Here is a 25,870-nt window from a genome sequence, read left to right as displayed (position 1 = left end):
CGCACACACACACACACACACACACACACTCTGCACCCGTTCTTCTCAAAAGTGTCTCAGATGGAACTTTGCAAACCTAAGTCTCACCATGTGTTCTTGTGTGACAGCTATTACCGTCAAGTCTTACAAATCAATTCATTTTCCTGGAATTGCCAGGCTTTGTAATATGTTAGAACCTTTAGAGCCTGAGATCAATGGGTTGCAGTTTCTGTCGGAGCATTTGATTGAGAACACCTGCCCGCTGCTCAACCTCTGCATTCCAACAGAAACAGCAAGAATAACAATCATTTAAAAGATTTTTTTTCACCTTGAGTCAAATGACTTTGTTAATAACACGCTCATCTGAGCCTCAGCTCTTTGTACAAGCACACCGCATGTGTTTTGCATGTGTTTTAGTGGCCGACTGCTTTCCTGCAGTCCGAGAAGAAGTTTTGAAGTGAACGCAGTCTTTTATTAAATTATTCACTCCATACAGTATATCCATGAGCATACTGATGGCATGCATGTGTCTTTGCGCAGTTTTTTTGGGGGGGAAAAAAGCAGTTAGGAAGGGAAATGTTTGTTCTTAATCACCAGCTGTCCACTCTTATTCAACAGTACACCACATCCTCTGGATTCCTGATAAAATAAGTCTGTTTTTAAGAATATAATTGGACTGGCCTTTGTGGTTTACTCACTGGCTTACCACACAGTAATCAGCCCCACAGGGAGGCCCCGATTACGCTTTATTGTCCACAATAGGCCACAGTGACTTGCGAAACATTAAATTTTTCAACATATTGTCATGTTACAACCGCAGACCACAGTGTATTTTATTGAGACTGTATGTAATTGATTAAGACAATAAAGTGGATAAATGTAAAAAAAAAATTTAAATCTGCAATGTGAATCTGCATCTTTATTCTTGTTCTTCTTATAGTTTTCTATCAAAAGTTCCTTTTTGCTAACAGTTGTCCTGTCAATAGATCCCCACCACCAGAGCGGCGTACCTCTGCAACACCTCCAGAGTTACTGCGGACCTCAGAACTAGTCTTTTGATAGATTTTCAAGCAATGTTGCAGTAGATTTCACATTGAGATCAGAACAGAGGGGACTGAAGACAAAATGACAGGAACATGTTTCAAATTTGTAAAAACATCTAAGTATTTTCTACACATTTACTTCAAAATTATGCTTTGCTTTGCGTCGGCCTGTCACATGAAATACACTTCAAAGGATATGAGTAGTTTTGGAAGGAACTGAATGTGATCACAATGTCATTCTTAACTTGTTCTTCATTTTTCAGCTGTGGTTGTTTTGTGCCTCACAAGAACATCAGTCATCTCTCAATGATTTATTACTCTCTAAACTGTGTCCTGTACAATATTAGCCCCCTTAGAATCCAAAGCTTCTATAAAATGCAAGTCTTTGTGCAGTGAAAGTATGGTTAGTATTCACAATAAGCTTTTTTTTTCTTCTTCTTCTTCTTCTTCTTAAAGAGGAAAGTGGATTTCTTATTGCAGCGAAGTGAGCCAGTTTTCTATTTAGGCAGCAGAAGTCTATTTGATGCTATACTTTCTTAGAGTAGGTCTCTAATTAGTGGGATGCTTCTTCCCTCAGCTGCAAGGCATCATCCCACGTTTCCTTTCGCCTGAAGCTTGAGAGTCCTCTGCTCACATAATAACAAGGCACATGCATAAACAGTTCATAGAGAATCAAAACCAAACTCTCAAAATAGCCTGAGCACCAAAACAGGATTAGAGCACTTAGCCAAAACTCTGTGTGTGTGTGTGTGTGTGTATATATATATATATATATTAATATATAATTTTGCTTATATATATATAAGCAAAATTTATACAGATCATAGAAATTAAACCCATCTTCATCCAGATGTCAGTCAGTTTTAGAAGCATTATTTAAAACTTTTTTGACTTCCTTTAAATGTAAGGTGTAGCAAACCTAATTGAAGCCCAATTAACTTTTCTTTTTTGTGTGTGAGTGTAAGGGATGCACTATTTAAGCTAATTTGCACGTCTTGTCCGGTGCTGACAGTGATCTGTCTCTATACAGCTCACTCCTGGCCACAAGATGGCACTATCAACCATTGGGTATGTTGGCTGTTCAATATCCATCTTCTGCCTGGCCATCACTCTGGTTACATTTGCAGTGCTTTCGTGAGTATTATCAACAGTTACTGTGATGTAATTTTTTTTTTTAGCATCATTTTTTTATTTGCACTAATTTATTACATGACTATGAACGTGTAACATTGACTTCTCTGCATCCGTGTCCACGTTGCAGGTCTGTTAGTACCATCCGTAATGAGCGCTACCACATCCACGCCAACCTGTCCTTCGCCATCCTGGTGGCAGAGATCTTACTGCTCATCAGCGCTCGCTTTGAGCCGGGCACGGTCAGTGCATTCTGCAGCACCTCTAACTTTACACATGATGCTCCTGAAGCCATATGTAGAGCTATGCAAATACCAGTGTTTCTACAATTTTCCCCCTTAAAAGTTCTATCTTTATATTTTCTAATTTATCCATTTTTAGTTAGTGTTAGGGTTTGCATGTTTTTGACATGATCATACAAATGTTTTTTTGTTGTTGTTTTTTCTACAGTGTTTGGTTTTTGGTGTAATGGGTTTTTTTTTTATGTTCTGGAAATTGAAACACAAAAGATTCACGGAAAACAAAAATATGTGTTTTCCACACTCAGCTATATTTTTCTGCCCTTGCTCAGACTTAAAAAGTTCAAAAAAGAAAAATCCACATTAAAAACCTTTTGAGACTGCTTAATGACTTTTAAATATGAGGGATGATGATCAAAACATTAACAGAATCAAAAAGTTGTGACGAATAGTGAAGTTTTGCTGAGGTCCTGTTAAACTGTTGCTATGCAAAATATCTCGGTGTTACTTGGTAACGCTTTTCCTTTTATTGTCACTCATAAACAGGTAAGTCAGAGGAGGATCTAGCTATTAACTTTCTGATGTTCTTCCACTTTGCAGCTGCCCTGTAAGGTCATGGCCGTCCTGCTTCACTTCTTCTTTCTGAGCGCGTTTGCCTGGATGCTGGTGGAGGGTCTGCATCTTTACAGCATGGTGGTGAAGGTGTTTGGCTCAGAAGGCAGCAAACACTTTTACTACTACGGCATTGGATGGGGTGGGTCTTTTGTTTTTCTTTTCTCCCAATTATTAAGGATTTCTTTCCACATTGTTTGACTGACTTTAGTTCCCACGTCATTATATTTAACAATCTTTTATTTGTATGTAATGAAATAAATTACCATTATTCAGTCAATGATTAAACCTGCTTTTAATAAAGATATTAGGTAAGACATTAGGTTATTTAAATGAGCTGTAAACTTGCAAACAGAAAGGGACATTTGTGTTTTTTTTGTTGTTTTTTTTTTATCACTTTGGACCTCTTAGTATGACATAATCCTGTTTTATGTTTTCCTATTGGCCAAAGCAGTTTGTCCTTTTTTGTGACTAAATGAAAATTATAATTATTAGAGTTGTCTGGCAGCTAGAAGTAAAGCTGTAATGGAAACAAAATAAATATGCTCATTTAAAAAAAAAAAAAAAGAAAAAAAAAAGGAAACTAAATCTGCTGTTGGCTGAAATTAAAATTAATCTTTTCTACTTTGTATCTTAATACCTCCCTTATGGCTGGTTCCTTTTTATGCACAAAAAGAAGCCATTATTTTCTAGGAAAATTACCAAATTAAACCGTTGTAGAAACTAGACTCAGTGCTGACGGACATGTAGCAGCCCTACCGGGGTGAGGTTTTGTAGATTTAAGAGTACGTAAAGTGATTAAAGTCTTCCTGTGGACTCAAAGCTACGAAGAAAGACAAACAGCACAAAGCAAAGTTAGGCATAAAGGCAGCAGGCTTTATGTCAGAGATGTGTGACCTGTGGCTCTTTGAATTTTCAACAATAACTCTTAATAACGTTGGCTAAAAATGATAAAGGTTCAGTTTTCAAATATAGATATAAGAACGACTGCAGTTTTAGCGGTTTTTCAATGTTTAGCTGCATTGAATTTCCACAACAAAAAGTACCATTAATATTTACCTCATCTATTTTTTGTTGTCATTACATTGGAAATGTCTACGTTTTTGTCACATAATGTCCCACGATTATCAATATTCTATAGAATAAAAAAATTTACCTATCCTGTTTATTACCTCAAAATTTCTTTAGAAGACATATGTAAAAAAAAAACAACTAAGTTGTCTCTTATTAAAAAGTTGTGGAAAATTAGCAGAGTGGATGTAGGGCAAAAATGTCTCTTTGGATTAAAAACGCTACAGATGTAATATTGAGGTTTTGTTGTATAATAAGTTAGATTAAAAAAAGCCCAGTGATTTACTATTACTTTAAATCATCGGTCATGTTTTGCTGTTGTGCAAAATGTTCTGCCTGCTTCTTTCTATTTGCTCATTTTCGCTGGCAGATACGTCACAAAGTCCTTCCTGAATAGAGACTCTGTTACATCTGGTTGTGCTTAATCCATATCTCAGATTTGGGGTGTGTTATTAGAAAATGGTATTTTCAAAATAATAGAATTAAGTTACAGTCAAAGATTGTTATCAGAAAGGTTGTTGTGTTGCTAAGCTGTTGAAGTAGGGATGAGTTTATGCTCTGTTTCAGAATACAACAGGGGTAAAGAAGCAGAGGAAAACGTGTTTTCTTTTTCAAAATATCATCAATCTAAATTGCGCTAAAATACAATTCACAATCTTTTAAACAAAGACAAATTAGTGGGCTTTATGTGAGTTTCATTTGTATCTAATTTGCATCCCATGTAAAAACGCATAAAGACCTTAAAATACATTCCTTTTTATTGCTGCATGATCCCTCTCTGTTTATTATTATTTTGAGTACATTTATTCAGTGGACATAAAAATGTTAAATGTTTAACACAGCACTTAGTCTTCTCTAACATTTAAGACAGCTGCAGCATACAGTGAAAGGAGAAGCAGGTATATACGATCAAGTGCTTTATTTGCTTTATATCAAAGTCTCATTTCAATTACTTGTAGTACCACACTTATGTATATATTTTTTATAAATTATATATCGCTTATGGTTATATTTGTATTTGCTAGTATTCAACACTTTGGATGGAGCAGCATGTCAACAAATTAGCAAAAATTAGCTAAACTGTCTTAAAAATGAAAAAGTACAAAAAAAATGCTTTAGTTGAAACATTTATTTTAAGGATTGATACAGATGGGAATAAAGCACCACATTTGCAAAGTTTTAAAATTTGCTAGATATTTGCGCAATTAATGATTTTGTTGTTTTTCTTAGACAGTGCTTTAACTTAAACTAACCATTACTACAAATAGACTGCCATGGTGTGTTATATGTTGAAATTTTCACAGTTCCTTTCACAGTTTGATACATATGCTTTAGATAGAAAATGATCAGCATAAATTTGGCCACTTGAGCCTATTAAGCCCCCCCCCCATCGTGTTTCAGCTCACGTCAGCCACGCCTAATGCTGAATGTTTTGTTGTTTTCTTTTGCCCCAGGTTCTCCACTGCTGATCTGTGTTGTGTCTGCAACATCGGCCCTCAAAAGCTACGGAGAGACTGTCAAGTAAGTACGACCCTCCGCATGTGAGGACTCTTAATTTGTTCCATGACCGCTGTTGTGTAAGAATGACATCACCTGTGAGAGAAGGTGGAAACAACAGCTTCTAATGTTATGTAGAAAGGTCTAGATTAGCAGCATAATGCCTAAATTTGCACTAAAATAGTGCAAGCTTTTTTCATGGAAAGCTTTGTAACTTTCCCTTGTTGTCTCAGCTGCTGGCTGTCGCTGGAGATGGGAGCCATTTGGGCGTTTGTGGCGCCTGCTCTTTTTGTCATTGTGGTGAGAAACTTCTTAAAAAATATGTTTAGTTTTTTTTAGCACAGCTTAGCCTCATTTCCAGTGTATTTTGCCTTATCATTTTTATTTTCTCAAATCTTTGATCCCCAGGTTAACATAGGCATCCTGATATCTGTGACGAGAATCATATCAAGAATCAGTGGGGAGAATTACAAGGTTCACGGAGATGCTAACGCGGTCAAGTGAGTTTGTTTGCGCGATCAGAATCTTTCACTTACACAACATATTTATCCTGCTTAAAAGCTGTAATCGCGTTTATCTTTCGGTTTGCTTGAAGGCTGACAGCCAAAGCGGTCGCAGTGCTCCTGCCCATACTCGGCATTTCCTGGATCTTTGGAGTTCTTGCCTTCAATACACACACGACTCCGTTTTTATATGTTTTTGCTATATTTAACTCATTACAAGTAAGTTTTCCACTTTTCAATCTTGTTTTCATAGTAAAGGCGCCAAGCTGTTTGAATTTCATGTCTTATTAATTATCTGCTTTCTTTTTAGGGTTTCTTTGTTTTCTTGTTCCACTGTCTTCTCAACTCTGAGGTATGGAATAAAACCCTTGGCGTATATATTATATTTAAACAATTCATAACATTTTAACTCCTTCATATTTTGTCTTGTAATAATCACGTGGATTTTCTGTGATAGACAAATAGAAGGTAGTCCGTAATTGTAAAAAGGCAGAGGAAATTATACACACTTTTCAATTATTCATACATGAAAATGTAAAACAGAAAAAAAAGAATGATATGCATTTGTGAAAAAAGCTCATCAGGAATTTTGTTGAACACAACCAGTTATTAGGTTTAAGGGCAATCTCATTTTACTTTTTGACACAGGTGCACATTTAATTAGTAAAACAATAAAATTGGTGAGATGATCTGAAACATTCAGCAGTGGCAGAAAAAGCAAAAACATAAGAAATTTGTAGGAGGAGGGAAAAGTTTTGACATATCTTTATCATAGAAGGTTTTAATTAGCAAGAAGCAGCAATGTCTCTCTTTTACAACATTATTCAGTTTGATTTTTTTTTTTTGCTTCAAATACTTTTGATTCTTGGACTTTATGGTTTCTGATTCTGTCTGCAGGTAAGAGCTGCATTCAAGCACAAAACTAAGGTTTGGTCTCTCACCAGCAGCTCCATAAGAAACGCCAATGTGAAACCATTCAACTCTGACATTGTGAGTGTCAACACTGATGCATTAATGCGCCAACAAAACTGGATCGTGTTGCTCCTAAAAGCCTAATGCTCCCTTTTCCTGTCTCGCAAAACAGATGAATGGAAACAAGGAGGGTGTAACTCCCACTAAGATGAACACATGGGACAAAAGCACCAACTCGGCCAACCGTTTTGACCTCTCCGCTGTGTGACAGGAGAGCAATGTGTGGCTCACTTGGGTGGAAAGGCAAACACTGGCCAGAGTACTCTTCCACTCTGTCATTACATGCAGTCAATTTGAAGTTGTATAATATCTTCACGCTTGAGGACAAACAGACTTGTTGGACTGAGCTTGATATTCTCCCACACAGAATGTTCCGTGTTGCTCTCAAAGTAAAGGGAAAAAAATCTGATTATTCAGGAGAGGTCCACAGGATTAATGAGAGTAACCCAAATGCTCAAATAAACAGCATGGCACATGCAGGAAACACACCTGTAGCTAGCGGAGAGTTTGGCAGATGAGCTGAATCTGCACATTTCTGAAGCAAGACCAGAATGAGCTGCTAGGCCGACGTTTGTGACATCGTTGTCTGAGTTTCTGCTAAATTAATAGAAAATCTTCTGCTGCAATATTCTCTAACCAATCTTTCATCTTGCAATGAATGTTTAAATTCACAATAATGGCCTAAACTGTACACTCCTTTCTTACGTACACATTTTTTTTTACATTATGTGAAGTTACAACTAAGTGATTGGTAAAGCCTAAACGGACTGTGAAGCGGTTTCCCAGACTCTGCATAAATGGGACAATCAAGCCCCCCTTCATTCAGTGGTTAACCTTTATTATCTTTGCTAAGCAGCGTAGAAACAAGACAGTCAGTTCAGGTAGAACAAGTTTCCGGCTAGATTTTGAAGAATAACATTTCATAACATTTTTTTAAAAGTACAGAAGACAAAAAAATCGGAATCAGCCTTTAGTTGTCAGTGTACTGAAATGAGATTTGCTTCAGTATAGCCCATCCAAAGAACAAAAGAAAAGACAAACGAACAATGTAAGGCATCTGTAAACAGGTGCCTGAGGCTGCTGCCCCCGTGGGAGGCGCTGCCCTTCCCTTAGTAGGCACATGATGTACATCTAGACTAAGACACATCTAAAGACAAATGTATCAGTTTCTTCTGTTTCTAAAGTGTTAGAACTGATCTCACCAACTGTAAAAGGATTGAGAAACACACAAAAAAAGTCTTTCAGAGGACCTAAGAATCTGAAGAAGTCCAGAAATTAGCATAAACCCTGAAGAAACATCTAAAAGAAAAACTCCTGCTCTCCTTTACATGTATTTCTGGTGCCAGTGTGACGTTTTGCTGCACATCCTCCAGACAGAAATGAATACCCAACACCGAAACACACACCACACATCGATGTCCGACCTTACATCCGCACAGGCCAAAAAGACTGAAATGGTTTCCTGCTACATTTGAAGAATAACATTTAATTAAACCACAGAAGCCATAATGAATCAGAATCAGAAATGAGATTCTGGGATGCTGTCTAAATCTCACCAAAGAAGACTGAATGATGATGTTGAATCAAAACAATCAGAACACACTTGGGCAACCAGACTGATGCCATTTTTCTTAATCATATAAAGCAAATTAACAGTGGAAGAAAGCTTTGAAAAATTTTTTTTTTAACTTCCAAAAAAATGACTATTTTGATGGGATGAAACTCTATTGCGTGTATTATTGGAATAACAAAATGAGACTTACTTTGAGCAAGATGGAACCTAAAAGAACCATATTTATGTATACGATGAGCCATATAATCAGGTGACTAGTTATCTAGATCAAGTCTTTCCTTCTCGTAATTGGTTGAATATAATAAAAGTAGATTTCTTTCAATGACAAGACATAGGATTAGTATTGATCTTTTCATCAAAATGATTTTGGTTTGTACAGTAAACGGTGTTATGATGACACACGCTGTTATTTGCAGGCAGGAATTAAGCACACTTTATTGTGTTTTGAAACGAACTTTCAGAATGTCCTCAGAACTGTTTGCATAATCATGGACGAAAGGACCAAGAACACACAGTGTTAGTTTTAAACATAGTGTTATTTTATACTTTTAGAACAACACAACACCAGCTGTTAATCTATTTTACATCACAAAGAAAAAAGTGTTGACTTTGTCTACGTAATTATGTAGTTGACACAGTATTAATATAGTTTCGGGGACAGCACAAAATAATATTACAGAGGACTCTATGACAGTGAACCTAAAAGTCTGTATTTATTCATGCTGTGATTCTGAGTATTGTGTTGTGTAGCCTTGGAACTTTGTTACAGCTGCAAAATTACTTTTGTTCACAGTGTTTATTTTTATTTTTTTCTTGAAAAATACTTGCTGGAATATTATTATTATTATTATTATTATTATTATTATTATTATTATTATTATTATTATTATTGCAAATGCTTTTTAAAGAACAGTGAATACTTTTAATGTGTCCTACAAAATTCTGTGAAATATTTTTTTTTATGTATTTCTGCTACATTTTGCTAGATTTTTATGGTACAAAAAGTATGAATCGTGTTTTACTGCAGAGGATTGAGATTGATTAGGGTTGGTGTTTTTGTTCCTAGATACTTTGTTTAAAAATATCCTTTATTGTACACTGTGCCAAAATTAAATTTCTTATTTACTGTAAGTGGATCAGCACTCACTTTTTTAATATCAGAATAAAATTTAATATTTTAGCATTTGTGTGATTTTGGGTAGTTTTTTCCTGCAATGGTACTTAATTTGTATATTCAGTTCTATTTTATGTCATATTATATTTATGTCAAGAATTTGTCATTTTCCCTTTATTCTGAATTTTTACAATGATTTTCAAAAGTTTAATATTATCCCTTGCATTTTGCAAAGCTGTAAGTACACGTTTCTTTCTTTTAGGATTATAACTGTTATTTCCACAGTAGTTCATAGTTTTGTAGTGAAAGAAAACGATTTTCATTCGTTAGACATTCATGTCTTTAAAAACATGAATCCTTTCCCTCCCAGTTCACATCGTTCTGCTACTTTTATCATATAAAATACAAAATGTCAAAAAGTTGGAGGGGTACTGTGTGTATAAAAGTGAATCCAGGGTGACTCAACAACAAATAACCTGACGGTTTCTTATAATCAAATAGTAGAAATAAATACTTGTCATCTATACATTTTTAAAACGCATATTAAACCTTAAGTAAGGAGCCTGTTCTCATTTGACATACAGGTTAAAGCGCATATAAATTACATTACAGCTAAATGAAGCTTCTGTAAATAGTTGAATTTACGAGATGGCCATGAAAGCACCACCAACAAAAACATCTTCGGCTGTTTGCGCATGCTCAACATGAGGCAAGAATAACTTGCGGGTGGTTGGAGAGGTGAGAGGCACAACAATGTGTGAGCTCAGTGTTTAAATACAAACGATCATACAAACAGGCTTCATTAAGACGGCTTTTTATCGAGAGACGGTTTTAAAGAAGCGGCTGGGACTTAGCTGGTGGACCGCTTGCATTTTACCCGCATACGCTGTTGCTTACTACTTCACGTTGTTACTACTTTTTGTGTTGACGGCGATACTTCGTCATGTTGTCGATAATTTCCACCAATATGAGGCTTATGAAACGTGAAGGCGGCATTTTTCATCCTTGACATGGAGCTCCCCGGTGTTTCGGCGAGTGTCTGCTTCAGTTGCAAAGTCATTCTCTCCCAGCTTCTCTGACATACTGTACTGTACATAGTTTTATGTTTATATCCATGGAGTCTGTTGGGAAGTTTGAGTTCAACAGGAAAGACTTGGTTGGTCACGGTGCCTTTGCCGTTGTGTTCAAAGGCAGACACAAAGAGGTAAATTTCCCCATCTGTGGCAAATTCAGATCAACCTTGAAAGTAGTTATTGCTCTCTTTATTGATGTTTTGTTTTGTTGTTTTCTAAGAAACGTGACTGGGAAGTTGCTGTAAAGTGCATCAACAAGAAAAACTTTTCCAAATCACAGGCTTTGCTTGGAAAAGAAATCAAAATATTAAAGGTAATGTATTTTTTTCTGATGTTATGTATTTATTTTTGCGACTGTCTTCTACAGCACTTTTAACAACAACAGTGTATTTTCAACCTCTTCCAGGAGCTCAAACATGAGAATATTGTCAGACTACTTGATTATCAGGTAAGGATGGCGTTTCTTATCACTGCTCAGTCTCGCATGCATCTCCATGTTAGTCTTGACTCCCAGATGATGAAACTTGCTGCAACATTTCATGTGAGATGTTAGAGTCAGCCCAGCACCAGACGGGCCTCTAAGCAGAATTTGATTTGGTAACTTTCCTACTATGATCACCCAACACAACTCAATGTCACTTTCTTTTTCCCAACTCATCTTTGCGTGAACTTTTAAGCATCACACCTTTGAGATTAGGATTCTGTCTGGAAAGAGACAAAAGAAGAAAATAATATTGCTTGACTATTGGTTGACTGTACAACCAAACCTGCATTGCTTAAATCTTACAAGTCACGTGATTCACAGTACCTAGAATTGCATGTTTAGATATGTGAGTATCTGTTTTTATAAAGAAATAATGATTGACGTTAATACTAAATAGTGCAGGAAAGCTATGACATAATATTTTTTTCTTTTATGTAACACAGATTTCTTAATTGTATGTTTATAAACCTGGCTTTTTTTGTAGTTTTGTTGCTCTTGGGGGCCCTCTGTTGGTGTGTGGGAGCTCTAAGCAGTTTCTTTGTTTGCTTATGCCTTTGGCTAGTTCTGCTAGTCCAGAGGTGGGCAACTCCAGGACTGGAGGGCCGTGTCCTGCAACTTTTAGGTGTGTCTCTACTTCAACACACCTGAGTCAAATAATGAGGTCGTTAGCAGGACTCTGTAGAACCTGACTGCACTTAGGAGGTGATTCAGCTGTTGGATTCAAGTGTGTTGGACCAGGGAGACATCGAAGAGTTGCAGGACACCGGCCCTCCAGGACCAGGATTGCCCACCCCTGTGCTAGTCGCTTCTGTTGTGCAACCACCATGCTGTATTATAATCTTAATCATCTAATTGACATCTAAAAGTACAAAGCTACCTTATATTGATTGATTGTTAGTCTGTTATGCCTATTGCACAGCTAATCTCATGGGTTTTTTTACTGGACAGGTTGCACATATTACACAGCACAAACCATATGTTGGATGTGAGTTCACCCTCTGCGTTCCTCTTATCACCTTACTGACACCTGCCAGACAGTAGGCACGGCTAAGCTGATCTCCTACAATGTCTGACAGATGGCAGGGTGCCGCAGGTCAAACAATGGCTTAGAAAACACAGTCTGAGTGTATATATGGAGCAGAGACACACTAGAGCACAAGCTTTTTTTTTTATTTAACCATAGTGGCCATAAGGTGTTTTCAACCTTTTTTCAAGTGGTAAACATATGTTAAAGTGGGACTCCAGGCATAGTAGCTTTAACTGGATTGTGTAACTTGCTTTTCTACTTGTTGCTTTCCCCTCTAGTCATGTTGTACTGACACCCTAAACTTCTCGCACTTTCTGCCTCACTTGATATTGCCTCACTGGTCTGCTGCTGGTGGATTTTTTATTTTTGTTTTTCCTTGTAATGGCAATAAAGAGGGGTGCTGAATCGGGAAAGAGTCCTGGATGATTCGAGGGCTCTGTGCTGAACGCCGGGCTTTAGCTGGATCTAGTTTCAGGCTCCCGGGTTCTCCATTATGGCCGTTGAGAATTTTAAGAAGTTGTTATAAGGCAGGCCAAAAAAAACCCAGTGGGGTCCATCTAATACATGAGGTGTCGTCACTTGTTTAACCTGTCAGTGTGCTTTCTAAGACACTGATGGACTGTTGCATAATTTTCCATCTCAGTCCATGAATCAAACATGGATTCTGTCTGTTTGTTCAATCATCTGATCGGGTTTTAGTTGCTACAGCTGTATTTAATAAAACATTCAGCTGATTATTTGTGCTTTCCATGTCAACAGGAGATGGGTGGATGTATTTATCTCATAATGGAGGTGAGTGGAGATTGAAATGGTGCAGACTGATTTATCTTTATGTTGAAAAGCAAACCGAATATATATATATATATATTTACATTCACCATGCAAATGTTACCTAGTCTTCTATTAAGACTTGTCTGTGACTTGATTTCAGTACTGCAATGGAGGTGATCTGGCCGAGTATCTCCAAAGTAAGTGCACCCCAACACAGAGCTCAACGCTCAAGCACACATACCTTTTCTCCCCCTTTGTCTTCCTTCATACTACAATGCAAAGCAAAAAAGGAGGATTTTAACGCCATACTCTGAAGGGTTTTACTAATAGGTTGGAGAACTGTCACATGTTTCTTAGATTTTTGAGAATCTCACTGTTGGAAATATATTGCAATACTTCTTTTTCTTTTACATTTTAATAGAATGTTAGGATTTTAATTCAGGGACCCCATTAAACATATTTTAGCTTCAGATGATTACGGGGAAAATTTACCAGACTTTTTTTTTTTGTTTTGTTTTTTTTTAAGAAATACATATCCTTGATAAATTAAGCCTCTTTAGTAGACATTTCTTGAGTTCCATTTGACTTATTTTTTTCTGGAGATGCATTGAGATCAACTAATTGGTTGTTGAACAACTGGTCAACAACTAATTCTGGTCAATTAGTTGTTGACCAGAATTAGACACGTTTTCTTTTTTCCTTGACCTTGTTGGATGATTATCTAACAAAATAGAAACTCAAAATTTCAATCTTTTTTTGTACTGACCAGTGAATTTACTGGTCATGTTTCATTCAGGCTGAAATGGTGAGGCGTCACCTCTGCTAATAATTTAAGTATTTATTAATGGCTTTCCTGAGGACGGCTCGAGTAAAAACAATCTTGAATGCTGTTAGTTAGGGTTCTTAAAGAGAAATCATAATTGGTGGAAGTCTTGTTTAAGCCGGTCAAAGCTTTTAAAAAAAGCTGAAGTTTTAAATTGGCCACAAAATTTTGGTGGCATCTCAACTACCTTTTGCTAATTATTTGACAATCAACACAAAATTTGTGGCTGTATACAGAAATCAGGTTGTTATTTCCCTGTTAGTCATAAGGTTGGGACTTTTGAGCTTTTACTTTCTCAACACTGGCCTTTAAACATGATTTTACCATGGAGGAGGTTAGATTTTCCTGCTCTGCGTTAATGTGCATTTATATATACTGATGTGCGACCTTGATATAATTCTGCTCCTCCTCTTTATTCTCTAAACCTCCTAAGTTCATGCCAAGAAAAGGCACATATAGCTATTTACAGATTAGCACTTTAGGAAAGGTTGAGGGAGCACCCATATGACCTCACCCATCTGCTGCTAACGTATCCCATGAGCTTCAGTGGAACAACATAGATGGGGGACGAGCTCAAGAATAAGATACCTTAGTTTTTTTTTATTATAAGTAATTATAGCTCTACTATAAAATACTATGAAGTACAGAAGTACATAAAATAAATAAAATTCTGCATGTTCCACATTTGAGCCGATCTAGTGTGTTTCTCTCCTTTTAACAGCCAAAGGAACACTGAGTGAGGATACCATCCGGGTATTCCTGCAGCAGATCGCTAAGGCCATGAAAGTCCTGCAGAGCAAAGGCATCCTCCATAGAGACCTGAAGCCCCAGAATATTTTGCTCTGCCACCCAGAGGGTCGCAAGTCCAGCTCCATAAATACCAGCATTAAGATCGGTAACGGCTTTAGCCCATACTGCCCAGAATGTCTTTCCAAAAATGGGCTGCAGACTCGTGCTGACTCTGCATGTCCTTCCAGCTGATTTTGGATTTGCTCGGCACCTGCAGTTAAACACTATGGCTGCTACGCTGTGCGGCTCGCCCATGTACATGGTAAGTTCTCGCTCTGCCTTCCTGTGCCAGCAGGTTGTAATGCCCTTAAGCTGTAAACGGCGTTTGTGTGAACACAGGCTCCTGAGGTCATCATGTCCCAGAACTATGACGCCACGGCCGATCTGTGGAGCATAGGCACTATTGTATACCAATGTCTGACAGGAAAGGCCCCCTTTCATGTGAGTGAAACCTCCAGATGCATAAGCACAAGAGAAATAACAGTTTTTAAATGTCCTTTCCTTTACTTAATGTGTGTGTGGTGACTAACCCTTGCTCAGGTCCCCGTCATTGTTTTGTTTTAGGGCTTAGAGAGGGCGTACTAACTAGTGTCATAACTTGCTGTCTCCCTTTCATAACACAAACAACAAGATGACCCATAACACAGCCGTGGCAAACAACACGTCTGTGGGATGAGTGTTGTAAGATGGAAAATGCTGGTGGAGTAATGAAGTACTGCTTCCAAGTAATGAGCCGTCTTTATGGAGGGGGGCATGCGGAAATGGCCGCGGGTCACTTCTCTAAACCCAGAATAAACAGCGTTTCACAACCCCACCTATTACTTTCTTCTATTCACGTGGCTGCTGTAGTCAAACTGTTATTTACAGACCGACTCAGATGTAACTTTAAACACAGGCACAGGTTTGACCTCAGTTTTGTTTTATTTCTGTAGGCCTGTATCATCCCATTCTTAATGCATGGCGCTGTAATAGGCTGTTTGCTTTGCTTTAGCACCGAAGCCTATTTTTGTTGCACTTTCTGAGGTCGATAGGGAAATTTATACCCTATGGCTGCCTCTGAGGTCATTGGGTTGTGTTAAGTCCAAGGGTTAGTCTGAAGCTAGCTACTGCTTCTGATATTTTTATGGCTCCCTCGGTTGGGAGACCTTCCAATTTGTCATGTCTGTGTTTGGAAGTATCTTTTACACAGTAGTTATTGGAAATGACAATAAATAAACAAAGCTATGTTGGGAATATCGAGTTAGAAATGTTTGAATTCTGAATGAGGTACGATGACATATTTATTTAGTACTACACAAATGGTAACCAAGTGACCAATATGGGTATTTTCAGTAAGAACTCAAGGTTGTACACAGTTTTGTCATGTTTAACAATTAACAGATCTACTTTAGTGTAACTGATGGCACACAAGCATTGTAATACCTAACATATTCTTGGAAATATAATTTTACTAGAATTAGTACAGGTACAGTAGAGGATCATTTATGTAATTCAAACTGTGTTATCTGACTCTAAATCAAACACAAATTAATCTGAGAGGACAATAACAAAAATAGTGTGTTGAATTTTATTGCATCATATTCTGTTCTACTTGAATGTATTATTTCTAGGGTTTCTACATACTCTTTAAATGCTTGGATACATGTGGGGAAAAAAGAAAACTGAGTTTTGTCGTGGAAAAAATTACTTTAGCAAGAGTCTGGATGAGAAGAAATGAGAAATTTATTAAAACCTTGCAAGGTGAGAACAGAAATACAGAGTGAAAGGAGTCTGTCAAGTCTGCTCTGACCAACAGTGGATCTGGCTTCCTTTTGTTCTGGTCAGAGAAGACAGACTTGATTAACGATAGGTATGAATCCCTGATTGTTATGTACCAAGGATTCTGTGGAGCCCAACACCGACGATCTTGCCATTTGTCTATTGTTAAGGAAAGGGGGTTATTATTTCATGCTAAAGAGGGCAGATAAGTTCTGGGTTGGGCAAGTAACACTTAGATAGTCTCCAGGATTAAGGGGCTCTCCCCTGCTGTTGTGACACTGCAGAGGTCTCTTGACCAATCTCATGATTAGACTATGCAGATAAAGCAGAAGAGGGGTGAGGAGCACATTATAAAAATTTCCATTACAGTTTTGAAAAAGAAGGTTTTGGTTTACAGACATTTATATAATTCTAAAATCTAAAAATGATTATTTTTTTGTCTTAACTTGTCTTAGTTGTGCCATATTCCTGAACAAGTTTACGTTAACCAAATGAAAGCACAGAGCTAAAAGCCCACTGAAGAATCCAGAAAGGCAATTCCTCTGCATGTTTAGGTTCTGGACGAGTTGACCGTTTAGAAACTAGATCTGATTCAGATCCCGCTAAACAAAGCATTCAAACAGTCTTTCTTTTTTTTTAAATACATTTTTCAGAAATAAAATGTATTGAACATCACAAATTGTGCTTTAAAGAAATGCGTTTACACCCGTTTTTTTGTTAGGTAGATCTGAGTTAGTCTAAATGTCCACAAAGCAGTGGAGTGGCCCGTCATCATACTGCCGAGTTAGGAGCCAACTGGAGCTTTGTACTTGTCCTTGATTTATGAAGCATAGATGATACAATCTAACTGTAAAAATGTTAATAAATTGCCATGGTAAGCGTTTCAAGCTCAAATGTTCATAATGTTGGAAAAATTGAGACAATTTTATAATGGAAGAAATTCCAATCTCATCAAACTGCATCGAATTCTGACGTCATATTGAAACACATAGAAGCAGAATGTGCTGCGTCGTAGGTTCCCTGTGATTCCAAGCACATTTTTCAATGGTAGTTCATTCTTTGTTTTAATTAAAACTTTTCTTGTTTGTTCAGGCCAGTTCGCCACAAGAGCTCCGTCTGTTCTATGAAAGCAACGAAACTCTGCTACCCAGGTAACTGCGTGGCTTCCTGACCTTTCCCCCTACGCTGATGTACAATCCAACGCTTGCACGTACACGCCCACACACACACACACACACACAATGCGTGGAAAAGACGATAGGAGCCGACATCGCTGAGAACCCTGGTCATGTCCGCACTCGATTTGCTAATAAATAACAGACAACTGTGCATATGTGACCGAGGTGTAAATGCATTCAAGTCGGCAGACACATGCTACCACGGTTATATTTAGACGTCAGTAAATATGTCCTCCACCAGCACTAAAAATAGTCCTGACGTGGAAGAAACCGATACAGACACCTGATAGGATCCATCAGCTATTTTCCATGATCTATTAAATTCCGCAGATGTACAATGATACATCTTGTGTCCTTTTAATCTAGAAATCATTAATATGATTAACTATTTTCAGGAACTCAAGAACCACAAACATATTTTTTTTTGACACCGAACGTCTGATTTTAAGAACTCCAACCTGGGAAGGCATCCAGCTAGATTTATGGGCTGTTTGCCTACTTTGTTCACGCTGTTTTTTTTTACTGGCTGGTCTATGGCCCACAGCCACGCTTATCTTATGCAATGAAACAGCTGGGCGATAAGATGGGTTGTGTTTTTGTATGAGGAGGCATAGTTTGTTTTCTTCTCTTTCTATATATAACCTGCCCTGAGATGCCAACTAATGGTCTGTGCAGCTATCTTTTTCCACACAGCTCACATAGCATGGCGCACACATAAATACACACACACGCACTCTCACACATACACACTCAGTCTGACAGTGCACACCATGTCGCCAAGAGCTGTGGTGCTGAAAACGCTAATTAGATTAAGAATTTCCATATTTGTGCAAGATTTACACACTGAAGCAGCATTTTTCTAAATATTTATATATTTATCACAGTGTAGGCAACATGCACAAATGGAACAGAGGAAAATTGCTCAACGTATCCATATTTATGATTTATACTTAGGAGGGCATTCGAATTAATGAGGAAAGCGGCAAAGGCACACATCTGTTTAGTATGAGAGTTTGAGTGCACATATTCAGAAGACACAGTTACAAAAGAAAGGCTTAAATTACTTTAGATGAAGCATTTGTGATGGCTTGGCTTTACAATTCTTGTTTTGTTATTGGTGTATTGTGAAATGAAATAAGCAGATGTGACTTTCAACTTCTTCTAGCATCCCAAAGGAGGCTTCAGCTAACCTAAGACACCTGCTCCTGGGGCTTCTGCAGAGAAACCACAAGGAGCGGATGGGTTTTGGTAAGTCTGTTCCTTTTAATCTCCCAGATTTTTTTTTTTTTTTTTAAGTGTGACTTATGCGAACGGCACGTCAATCTTTTCACTTGCAGAAGAGTTTTTCCACCATCCTTTCTTGGAGTCAAGTTCGCCGGCAAAAACATGTACGTACTGTGCCTTGTGAGTCGTTACCCCTTGTTGTAGTGCCGGTAAAGCTGCTGTACCTCAGCTCCTAACACAAAGCAGGTGTGTGTTTTCCACAGGTTCGCCTTCTTCTGTAATCTCCTACACCAACACTGGATCAGGCAGCTCTTCCTGTAGCTCCTCCACATCTCAGCTCGCCTCGCCACAAGTATGTTCTCCAATGAAGAGAGAGTTCTCTGTAAAATAGAGAAATGCGTATGATTTGTTTGTTTTTCTGTGGAAGTGGAGGAAAAGTTGACATGCCGTATAGAAAATGACTTAATTTCTAGAGGCTTCTAACAACATTTGTGCTTTCTTTGATGTTGTTTTTAAACATCCCACTGATGCAGAAAACAATCTTCCCCAAGTAACAACTTCCACACTGAAGGTTGTTGGGATGGGTTTAGGAGTGGTGCCTTCATTGACTGGAAAAAAGATCAGATTTTTTTGGTTTCTGACCTGCCAGCTGTTTATCAAACCTGATCAAGCAAAAAATGTTTTCAAATATTTTTGTGTATCTCTAATTGTTTGACACAGCATTCCGATGGAGAGCTGCACCTGCCAACACAGGACTCCACCGGCTTACAAAGCAAAGCAAAAGCCACTAAAGGCAGTAGAAGCCCACCATCATGTGCTGAAGATTATGTCATGGTGCCAGCTGAGCTGTCCAATTTGACATGTGAGCATCCCTGACAGATATCTTGGTTATTTAATTTCCTGGGGGGAGGCGGGGGGTTCACCCTCTGCTCGTCTGATTTTTGTGTGTTTTGTTGCTTTTTTTTTTTTTTTTTAGGTGAGTACACAAGTGAGCTGGAAGATGGATCTCCCACTGAAATTTTCTTAGCAATCAATAGGTGAGTATTGTACAATCTTATCTGATTTAAGATTTAGTTTATCACTGTCAGAAATTACTGCTCAAGTTTTTTTTCTAAGCCAGTCTTATAAAATCTTTTAAGGAGGTATCCACTGACCAGGAGAGGTTCTGAACCCGTGAGAAGGACACCAGTACATCCTTCTCTTCTGAACTCTCCCAACAAGCCTGTTAGGTAAAAGGAAACTATGAAGATCTAGATTTGTGTTAATTAATCTTTTAGTTAATTTTGTTTCTTAGTTATCTCACCCTAAATCACTCACACATTTCTTTGTGTCACACACAGCAATCCAGCTGCATTAAATGGCCGCAAATGCAGCCCGTCTGTACCGATTCCCGTCCCAACTCAAATTCACAACTACCAGCGCATGGCGCGGAATCTGCAACCGGTCAATGTAACCCCGCTGCAGTGTGGACGGCGTCGAGCTTCGTGTCCAGTTGTTGTCACCAACTTCCCAAAACTGGCAAAAGGAGGAGCGCAACCAGAACAGTCTTCCCCACTAGGTAGCCAAACAGTTGTGTATTTTTTTTTCTTCTTGTGTGTAACAAGATTTTTGCAAACATGGTATATACTAAATAATATTGTTAGTTACTTAAAGCCCCAACAGTGACACCTGTGTCAAGTCAGGTTTATTAGTATGGCACATTTCAGCAACAAGGCAGTTCAAAGTGCTTTACAATGTTAAAAACACAATACAGTGCAATTTTGTCAAATCCCATCATCAAAATCATCAAGCAAATACGTATTGAATATGTTGATCAATGTTCCAGTTACTAGAAATTAAAAGCAACTCTAAACAGGTGACTTTTTTAGCCTTGATTTAAAGTTACTCTGTGTTTCAGCAGTTTTGCCGTTTTCTGGAAGTTTGCTCCAGATTTGTGGTGCATAGAAGCTGAATGCTGCTAATTTATGTTCGGCTCCGGTTCTGGGGATGCAGAGCAGACCAGAACCAGAAGACCTGAGTGGTCTGGAACGTTGATACAACAACAGCAGATCTTTTAATGTGCTTTGGTTCTAAGCCGTTCTGTGATTTATAGACTAACAGAAGCATTTTAAATGAACAGAACCATACAGCCAATGGATATGCCTGTGGATATGCATAGAAACAAAACAGGACACACAGAACTTTTCAGAAAACCTCTGGAAAGCAGAGCAGAAGGAATATAATTATTCCTATCTCTTAATTGTTTTTATATATAAATTCTGAATAAGAAAGATTTATTTTGTTGTGCTGTTTTTTTTGTTTTTGTTTTTTGGATGAATGTAAAAAAAAAATGCAGCAACTGGTTGTCAGATTTTTTGTGTAGTTGGAAGGGTAACCATAGCTGGTTAGTTGCAAAGACAATGACGCAATAACTGATTAATTTCCATAATTGAAAAGGAATTTTGTTAGATGTGTTGAGGATCATCTCTATCAGATTTTGGGTGGTAACAAATTTGTCTGACACACGGAGACAGATCTAATTTATGACGCTAAGTGGACTTTTAGGTTTATTTAGTGATAAAATCTTCCCTTCTCCATGTGTTCAGTCTGACGCATTCAATTCTCGCAGCACTTGCCTTGCAGCTCGTCATGTCTGAGGTATATGAGGAAAAACACTCGTCATCCGATAAACAGAATGATAATAATGAGTTATGTGATACTCTCTGCTTCAGCTGGGATGACCCCAAAGACCTCTGAGCAGATTTTCCCGCTCTGCACAAGAACTGGACTGCTGACTGGTTCTCCCGATACAGAGGTCACTCCAAGCCACAAGGTCAGCTGTGATGTGTTTCTAGACACGTACTTATCAGTTGTTTTAGATCTCAAATGTCCATTCTAAATATTGTTTTTTTTTAGAGATTATAACGCATAAAATGGGGGAGGAAAGGATATGTGGCTGCTTCGATAGAGGCAGTAACTTTGAATAAAGCAGAAAATTAAGAACTTACAAGTGCATCCCCATTTATGCAACCAAACCTATGTATCTAACCTCTACCTCATGTTTATTAAAAACAAAAAAAAGTGCATCAATAGGCATCCAGTTGGTTAGTGAAAGTTCTTTGTTTTATATCTAGTTCATAGTCTAAAATCTGGTTTTAAAACTTAGGTTTTTTGGGGGGGGTTTTTTTCTAACAGCATGTTCAACCCAGAAAGCCAAACCGAACCAGGACAGTGTCAAACCTGCAATGCCTCGATCAATCTCCTGCTTTCCAGAACAACATCAGCAGGAAGCCGGCCAATAAAAAGGGTCCCTTTAAAAGGTATCATTTTCAATGATAATGTAATGGCGTGGTGCCAAATTAAATACCCATTTGTAATAGTCGATATGTGAAGGAAGTCTGTCTTTTATCTGAAAACACGTTGTCTGGTGTGTTGCACTGCAATGTGTCTGTCTGCTTCCAACGTTCAGATCCCTCAGCACCGGCAGGCTTTCCGACATGCTGCTGAAAGCGGCCTTTGGAGCTAATCTGTTTGAAGAAGGATGCGATCGGGGCTTCAGCTGGGAGAACAGCACTGATACAACAGGTAAAATGTCAAATTATCACAAGTATTACCAGTTTATGTACTTCTAATCAAATTAACTAAGTTATTGTCTGTTCAATTTACTGGTTTCCTTCTTAAGGGTTTCTGTCATTCTTTTTTTTTTTTTTCCTCTACAGCTCCACCTACTGGATGTTATAAAGTTTTTCAGTTTTCAGACAGCCCACCGCCTGCAGTTTTTGCCATGGGTTCTCCACCACAGGGAAACCTGCTCTCATGTAGGGGCTTTTTTTTCTTTACCTCCCTAATAACTTGAATAACTATTTATTTAGACTTTTCCTTTGGGGAGTTTGTAAATGAAGCAGGTGTTGTAATGTGTTGCAACTGTCAATATGTATTTCAGATTTCTTGCCAGCCATGTTTATGGCAGTGACACTGTTAAAACTTGCATTTTGCCTAACTTGCAGGCTCTCCCACCTACTTTAACTCCGGTTGGACACTGAACGTCTGCCCTCTCCAGCGGGGAAGCCGACAAAAAAGTGAGACTGAAGCAATGGATGCCATCCCAGAGAGCAGTCTGATTTTCCACCCTCCAGAGCTGCCTGAAGATACACTGATGGAGGTAAAGATGAATAAATTCTGTCTACAAAAATGACAAATTCTACATCTGAGGTTTTTGCTATTCGTGGAATTTCATACCCGCTGTCTTTTCTCAGCAGGTTCATACAGACGCTCTGAGTGATTTACGCTTCACTTTGGCTTTTGTCAGCTGTGTTATGGAGTTGGCTTCCTCAAAAGGCCCAGCGCCGGAGGACTTTGGCAGTCCTGATATTTCCTTTTTAGAGCAGAGCATTGTGACAGATCAGATCAGCCTTCTGAGCAGAGAGTGGAGGTAAGAAGCATGTCAAATTAATAAATGTGAGTCACTGCCTGAGTTGTATGATGCCATTCCCTGCTTGTACGAAGTCAGAATGACGGGTCAGTCATCTTTTAAGTAGGTTATAAGAAACCGTTCAACAGAAATTGTTAAGATGGAAGATGGTATTCAGAAGCTTTGGATTTTTAAGTTTTATTGCATAAAACCACATTTATTTGTGGTTTTCTGTGACATAAAGCTACACATAAATGGATCATTTCAGTCTAGATTTTTATTGATTCCATCTGCAAACAGTTAAGTTTCAAAACCAGATTTGTAGGCAAACATCTTGGTAATATGATGAGTTTCTTAAAACTCGTGGCATGTTCTGCTTAGACTTGGAAGTTAGTTTTTCCAAATTTCAAGTTGTAATTGCAACTAAGACGCGTCAGCTTCAGGTGTGACGTCATTGCCGTATCTCAGCCTTGACTCGCACAATAAATCAAATACAACATTAGCCATATAGTTTCACATTTTGTTTCATTAAAACGTGAGATAAGTGTCAGGCATTGACTTACTTAAAAAATTATGTCCTCTCAGGATGTGCAGGGGTTTTATGCTTGTACACCTTCTCTTTACAAAGTATTTCTTGTCTGCTTCCAGCTATGCAGAGCAGTTGGTGTTGTACATGAAAGCTGAAGAGTTTCTGTCCTCTGCACTGCATACCGCAAAGGAAAACATAAAACAAGGCCAACTCCAGACCTCTTTGTCAGTCAAACAAGGTGAGATTATTGACATGGAATAGAAATTTCAACTTGAGTGTGATTGATTAAGGCCATCAGGAAGAATCTGAGTGTTTGGGTTGTATTGTCTTATTCAGAAGTTGAAGGGAAAAGCAGACAGAATTGTCTAAAACAGAATAAGATTTTCGGCAAATTTGGTTTTATACTTTGTTGGTGTTGCACCTGTAGCATGTAACAATCAGTTATGCATATATATAGACTATCTCTGGTTGTATTTTGTACTTTTATATTTTACACACCAATTGATCAAACACATTTGATTTTATGTTTTTAAACAATGCATAAGATGTCAAAATTGAAAAAAAACTTTCTTTTTCTATTTTTCAGTGATCAGAAAGCTCAACAGCATGTACAAGAACTGTGTGACCTATTGTCGCTCCCTGAACGATCAGCTTCAGACCTTCTTGCTTGACAAACAGAAGCTCATGGACCGCTTCACTAGCCTCACAGCAGAGAAGCTCATCTATGGCCACACTGTGCATATGGTGAGCTCATCTTATAGTGCCAAAGCTTATATCACATCAGATTCTATGATCAAGGGATGCTTATGTCAGTCCTTAAAATGCTTGTGTACTTACAATATTCAGATTCAATCTGCTGCTTTGGATGAGATGTTCCACCACGGTACAGCGTCGGTGCAGCGTTACAATAAAGCTCTTCTGCTGATGGAGGGTCTATCCCGAATCCTCACAGAGCAAAAGGACATTGACAGCATTGAAAAATGTGTGTAGATACCAACAAAGCAATTTTTTATCACATTGCTAAATTAGACTTGAGATGAGTGCATTTCACATGTGATCATCATTTGTTTTACATCTTTTCAGGTAAGAAGTGCATTGAGCGACGCCTTTCAGCTTTGCAGACATAATGGTATCCATCTCCCCTCAACGTAAACGGTTCATTCAACACAGAAGGACTTTGATCCCATGTCGGAGAAGAGGCCACAAGAGTATCTAATGTTATCCTACCATCCCATCTAACTGCAGCATCACACCAAAGAGCAACATTTTTCAGCTTTATGTTCTTAAACGTATATTGTGAATGATTTTAGGCCATTTGTTATTTTTATTGTGCTTCTGTTTTTGTAGATCAAATGAGGAATTTATTTAGAGTGGGCCTTTGTCTGAAATCTTTCTTAACTTCAACTTGAGTGGGTGTATATTTTTGGATGAAATGACCAAATATTGCGAGTGTGTAGCAATGTTAGGAAAATGTGCCTATATGTATATAGTGGGCAAAATGAATGTAACTGAAACTAAAAAGTGCTTTGTTTTATGACTGTCAGTCCTTAAGACAAATTTTTGCATTGCACTACACGTCTTTTAAAATGAGTTTTGTTGGAACAGAACAAATCTCCTGTTTACTCAGGTAGCGACGCAGTCATTTACGTCGTTTTTGCATGTAAAATTGCTCATGTTTGTGTGCACATTATTTTGTTTGCTGATGTTGCTTTTTGATGTTTGTTTGGATGAATACAAATTTTGACTGGTTATTGAAATAGTTTTTGTCTTTTAAAGGACATAATATTTTAACAATTTACTATTTTGTGAATATATTTTAGCAGAGGAGTGGTAGAATTAATCCAATTACCTTTTCTATTTTCAAGAGTGTTTGATAAATTTGCAAAAAATTAGTTGTAACACTGTGTGATGAAAATAAGTCATTTATTATCTATGATAATAAAGGCCATTTCTTCTTAATCTTTTTGCGCTTTTTGTATTCTTTTAAATAAACATCTTGATTTCGGTTAAAGTAGCATCTCCTCAAGTCCTGACAGATTTAAAAGTTAACCATAACCTCTCAAACTGAAGAAATTGTGATTATTTTACTA

General features: G+C 37.9%; 2 protein-coding genes across 6 annotated transcripts in view; both read left to right on the top strand.

Annotated features, from left to right (window-relative positions):
- Positions 1–9,803, top strand: part of adgrd1 (adhesion G protein-coupled receptor D1) — a 36,238-nt gene extending 26,435 nt beyond the window's left edge. For all 4 annotated transcript variants that reach the window (XM_008417482.2, XM_008417484.2, XM_008417483.2 and 1 more), the window contains 10 exons: positions 2,053–2,156; positions 2,284–2,395; positions 2,993–3,146; positions 5,530–5,596; positions 5,806–5,872; positions 5,981–6,072; positions 6,168–6,294; positions 6,386–6,427; positions 6,973–7,065; positions 7,160–9,803. In XM_008417482.2, the coding sequence (XP_008415704.1) occupies positions 2,053–2,156; positions 2,284–2,395; positions 2,993–3,146; positions 5,530–5,596; positions 5,806–5,872; positions 5,981–6,072; positions 6,168–6,294; positions 6,386–6,427; positions 6,973–7,065; positions 7,160–7,255 (954 nt within the window). In that variant the 3' untranslated portion in view covers positions 7,256–9,803. The remainder of the gene's footprint in view (positions 1–2,052; positions 2,157–2,283; positions 2,396–2,992; positions 3,147–5,529; positions 5,597–5,805; positions 5,873–5,980; positions 6,073–6,167; positions 6,295–6,385; positions 6,428–6,972; positions 7,066–7,159) is intronic.
- A 635-nt stretch (positions 9,804–10,438) lies between these two features.
- Positions 10,439–25,739, top strand: ulk1a (unc-51 like autophagy activating kinase 1a). Of its 2 annotated transcripts, none has more exons than XM_017306703.1 (26): positions 10,439–10,938; positions 11,028–11,120; positions 11,214–11,255; positions 13,078–13,110; positions 13,250–13,286; positions 14,634–14,807; positions 14,890–14,963; positions 15,041–15,142; positions 17,552–17,610; positions 18,803–18,885; positions 18,975–19,025; positions 19,125–19,213; positions 19,582–19,723; positions 19,838–19,898; positions 20,001–20,090; positions 20,202–20,419; positions 21,573–21,673; positions 22,036–22,160; positions 22,310–22,425; positions 22,560–22,658; positions 22,848–23,002; positions 23,100–23,272; positions 23,900–24,018; positions 24,367–24,524; positions 24,627–24,762; positions 24,864–25,739. In XM_017306703.1, exons 1-26 carry the CDS (start codon positions 10,837–10,839, stop codon positions 24,905–24,907), a joined length of 2,676 nt encoding a protein of 891 aa, XP_017162192.1. In that variant the 5' UTR covers positions 10,439–10,836; the 3' UTR covers positions 24,908–25,739. The 2 variants fall into 2 exon arrangements, with proteins under 2 accessions (XP_017162192.1, XP_008415707.1); XM_008417485.2 differs by having other exon boundaries at positions 10,440–10,938; positions 23,097–23,272.
- Positions 25,740–25,870: the final 131 nt, after the last annotated feature.

This window comes from Poecilia reticulata, linkage group LG9 (genome assembly GCF_000633615.1).
Source record: "Poecilia reticulata strain Guanapo linkage group LG9, Guppy_female_1.0+MT, whole genome shotgun sequence".
NCBI classification, from domain to species: domain Eukaryota; kingdom Metazoa; phylum Chordata; class Actinopteri; order Cyprinodontiformes; family Poeciliidae; genus Poecilia; species Poecilia reticulata.
The sequence above is the reverse complement of the archived record's forward strand: the minus strand, read 5'-3'. Positions and strand labels throughout refer to the sequence as shown.

Bases quoted from the DNA above. Each gene is read 5' to 3' on its own strand.
- ulk1a (XM_008417485.2), top strand. From the start codon at position 10,837: ATGTTTATATCCATGGAGTCTGTTGGGAAGTTTGAGTTCAACAGGAAA. The intron at 14,964-15,040 runs GTAAGTTCTCGC...GTGTGAACACAG, and splicing joins GCGGCTCGCCCATGTACATG to GCTCCTGAGGTCATCATGTC. The intron at 24,525-24,626 runs GTGAGCTCATCT...TACAATATTCAG, and splicing joins ATGGCCACACTGTGCATATG to ATTCAATCTGCTGCTTTGGA.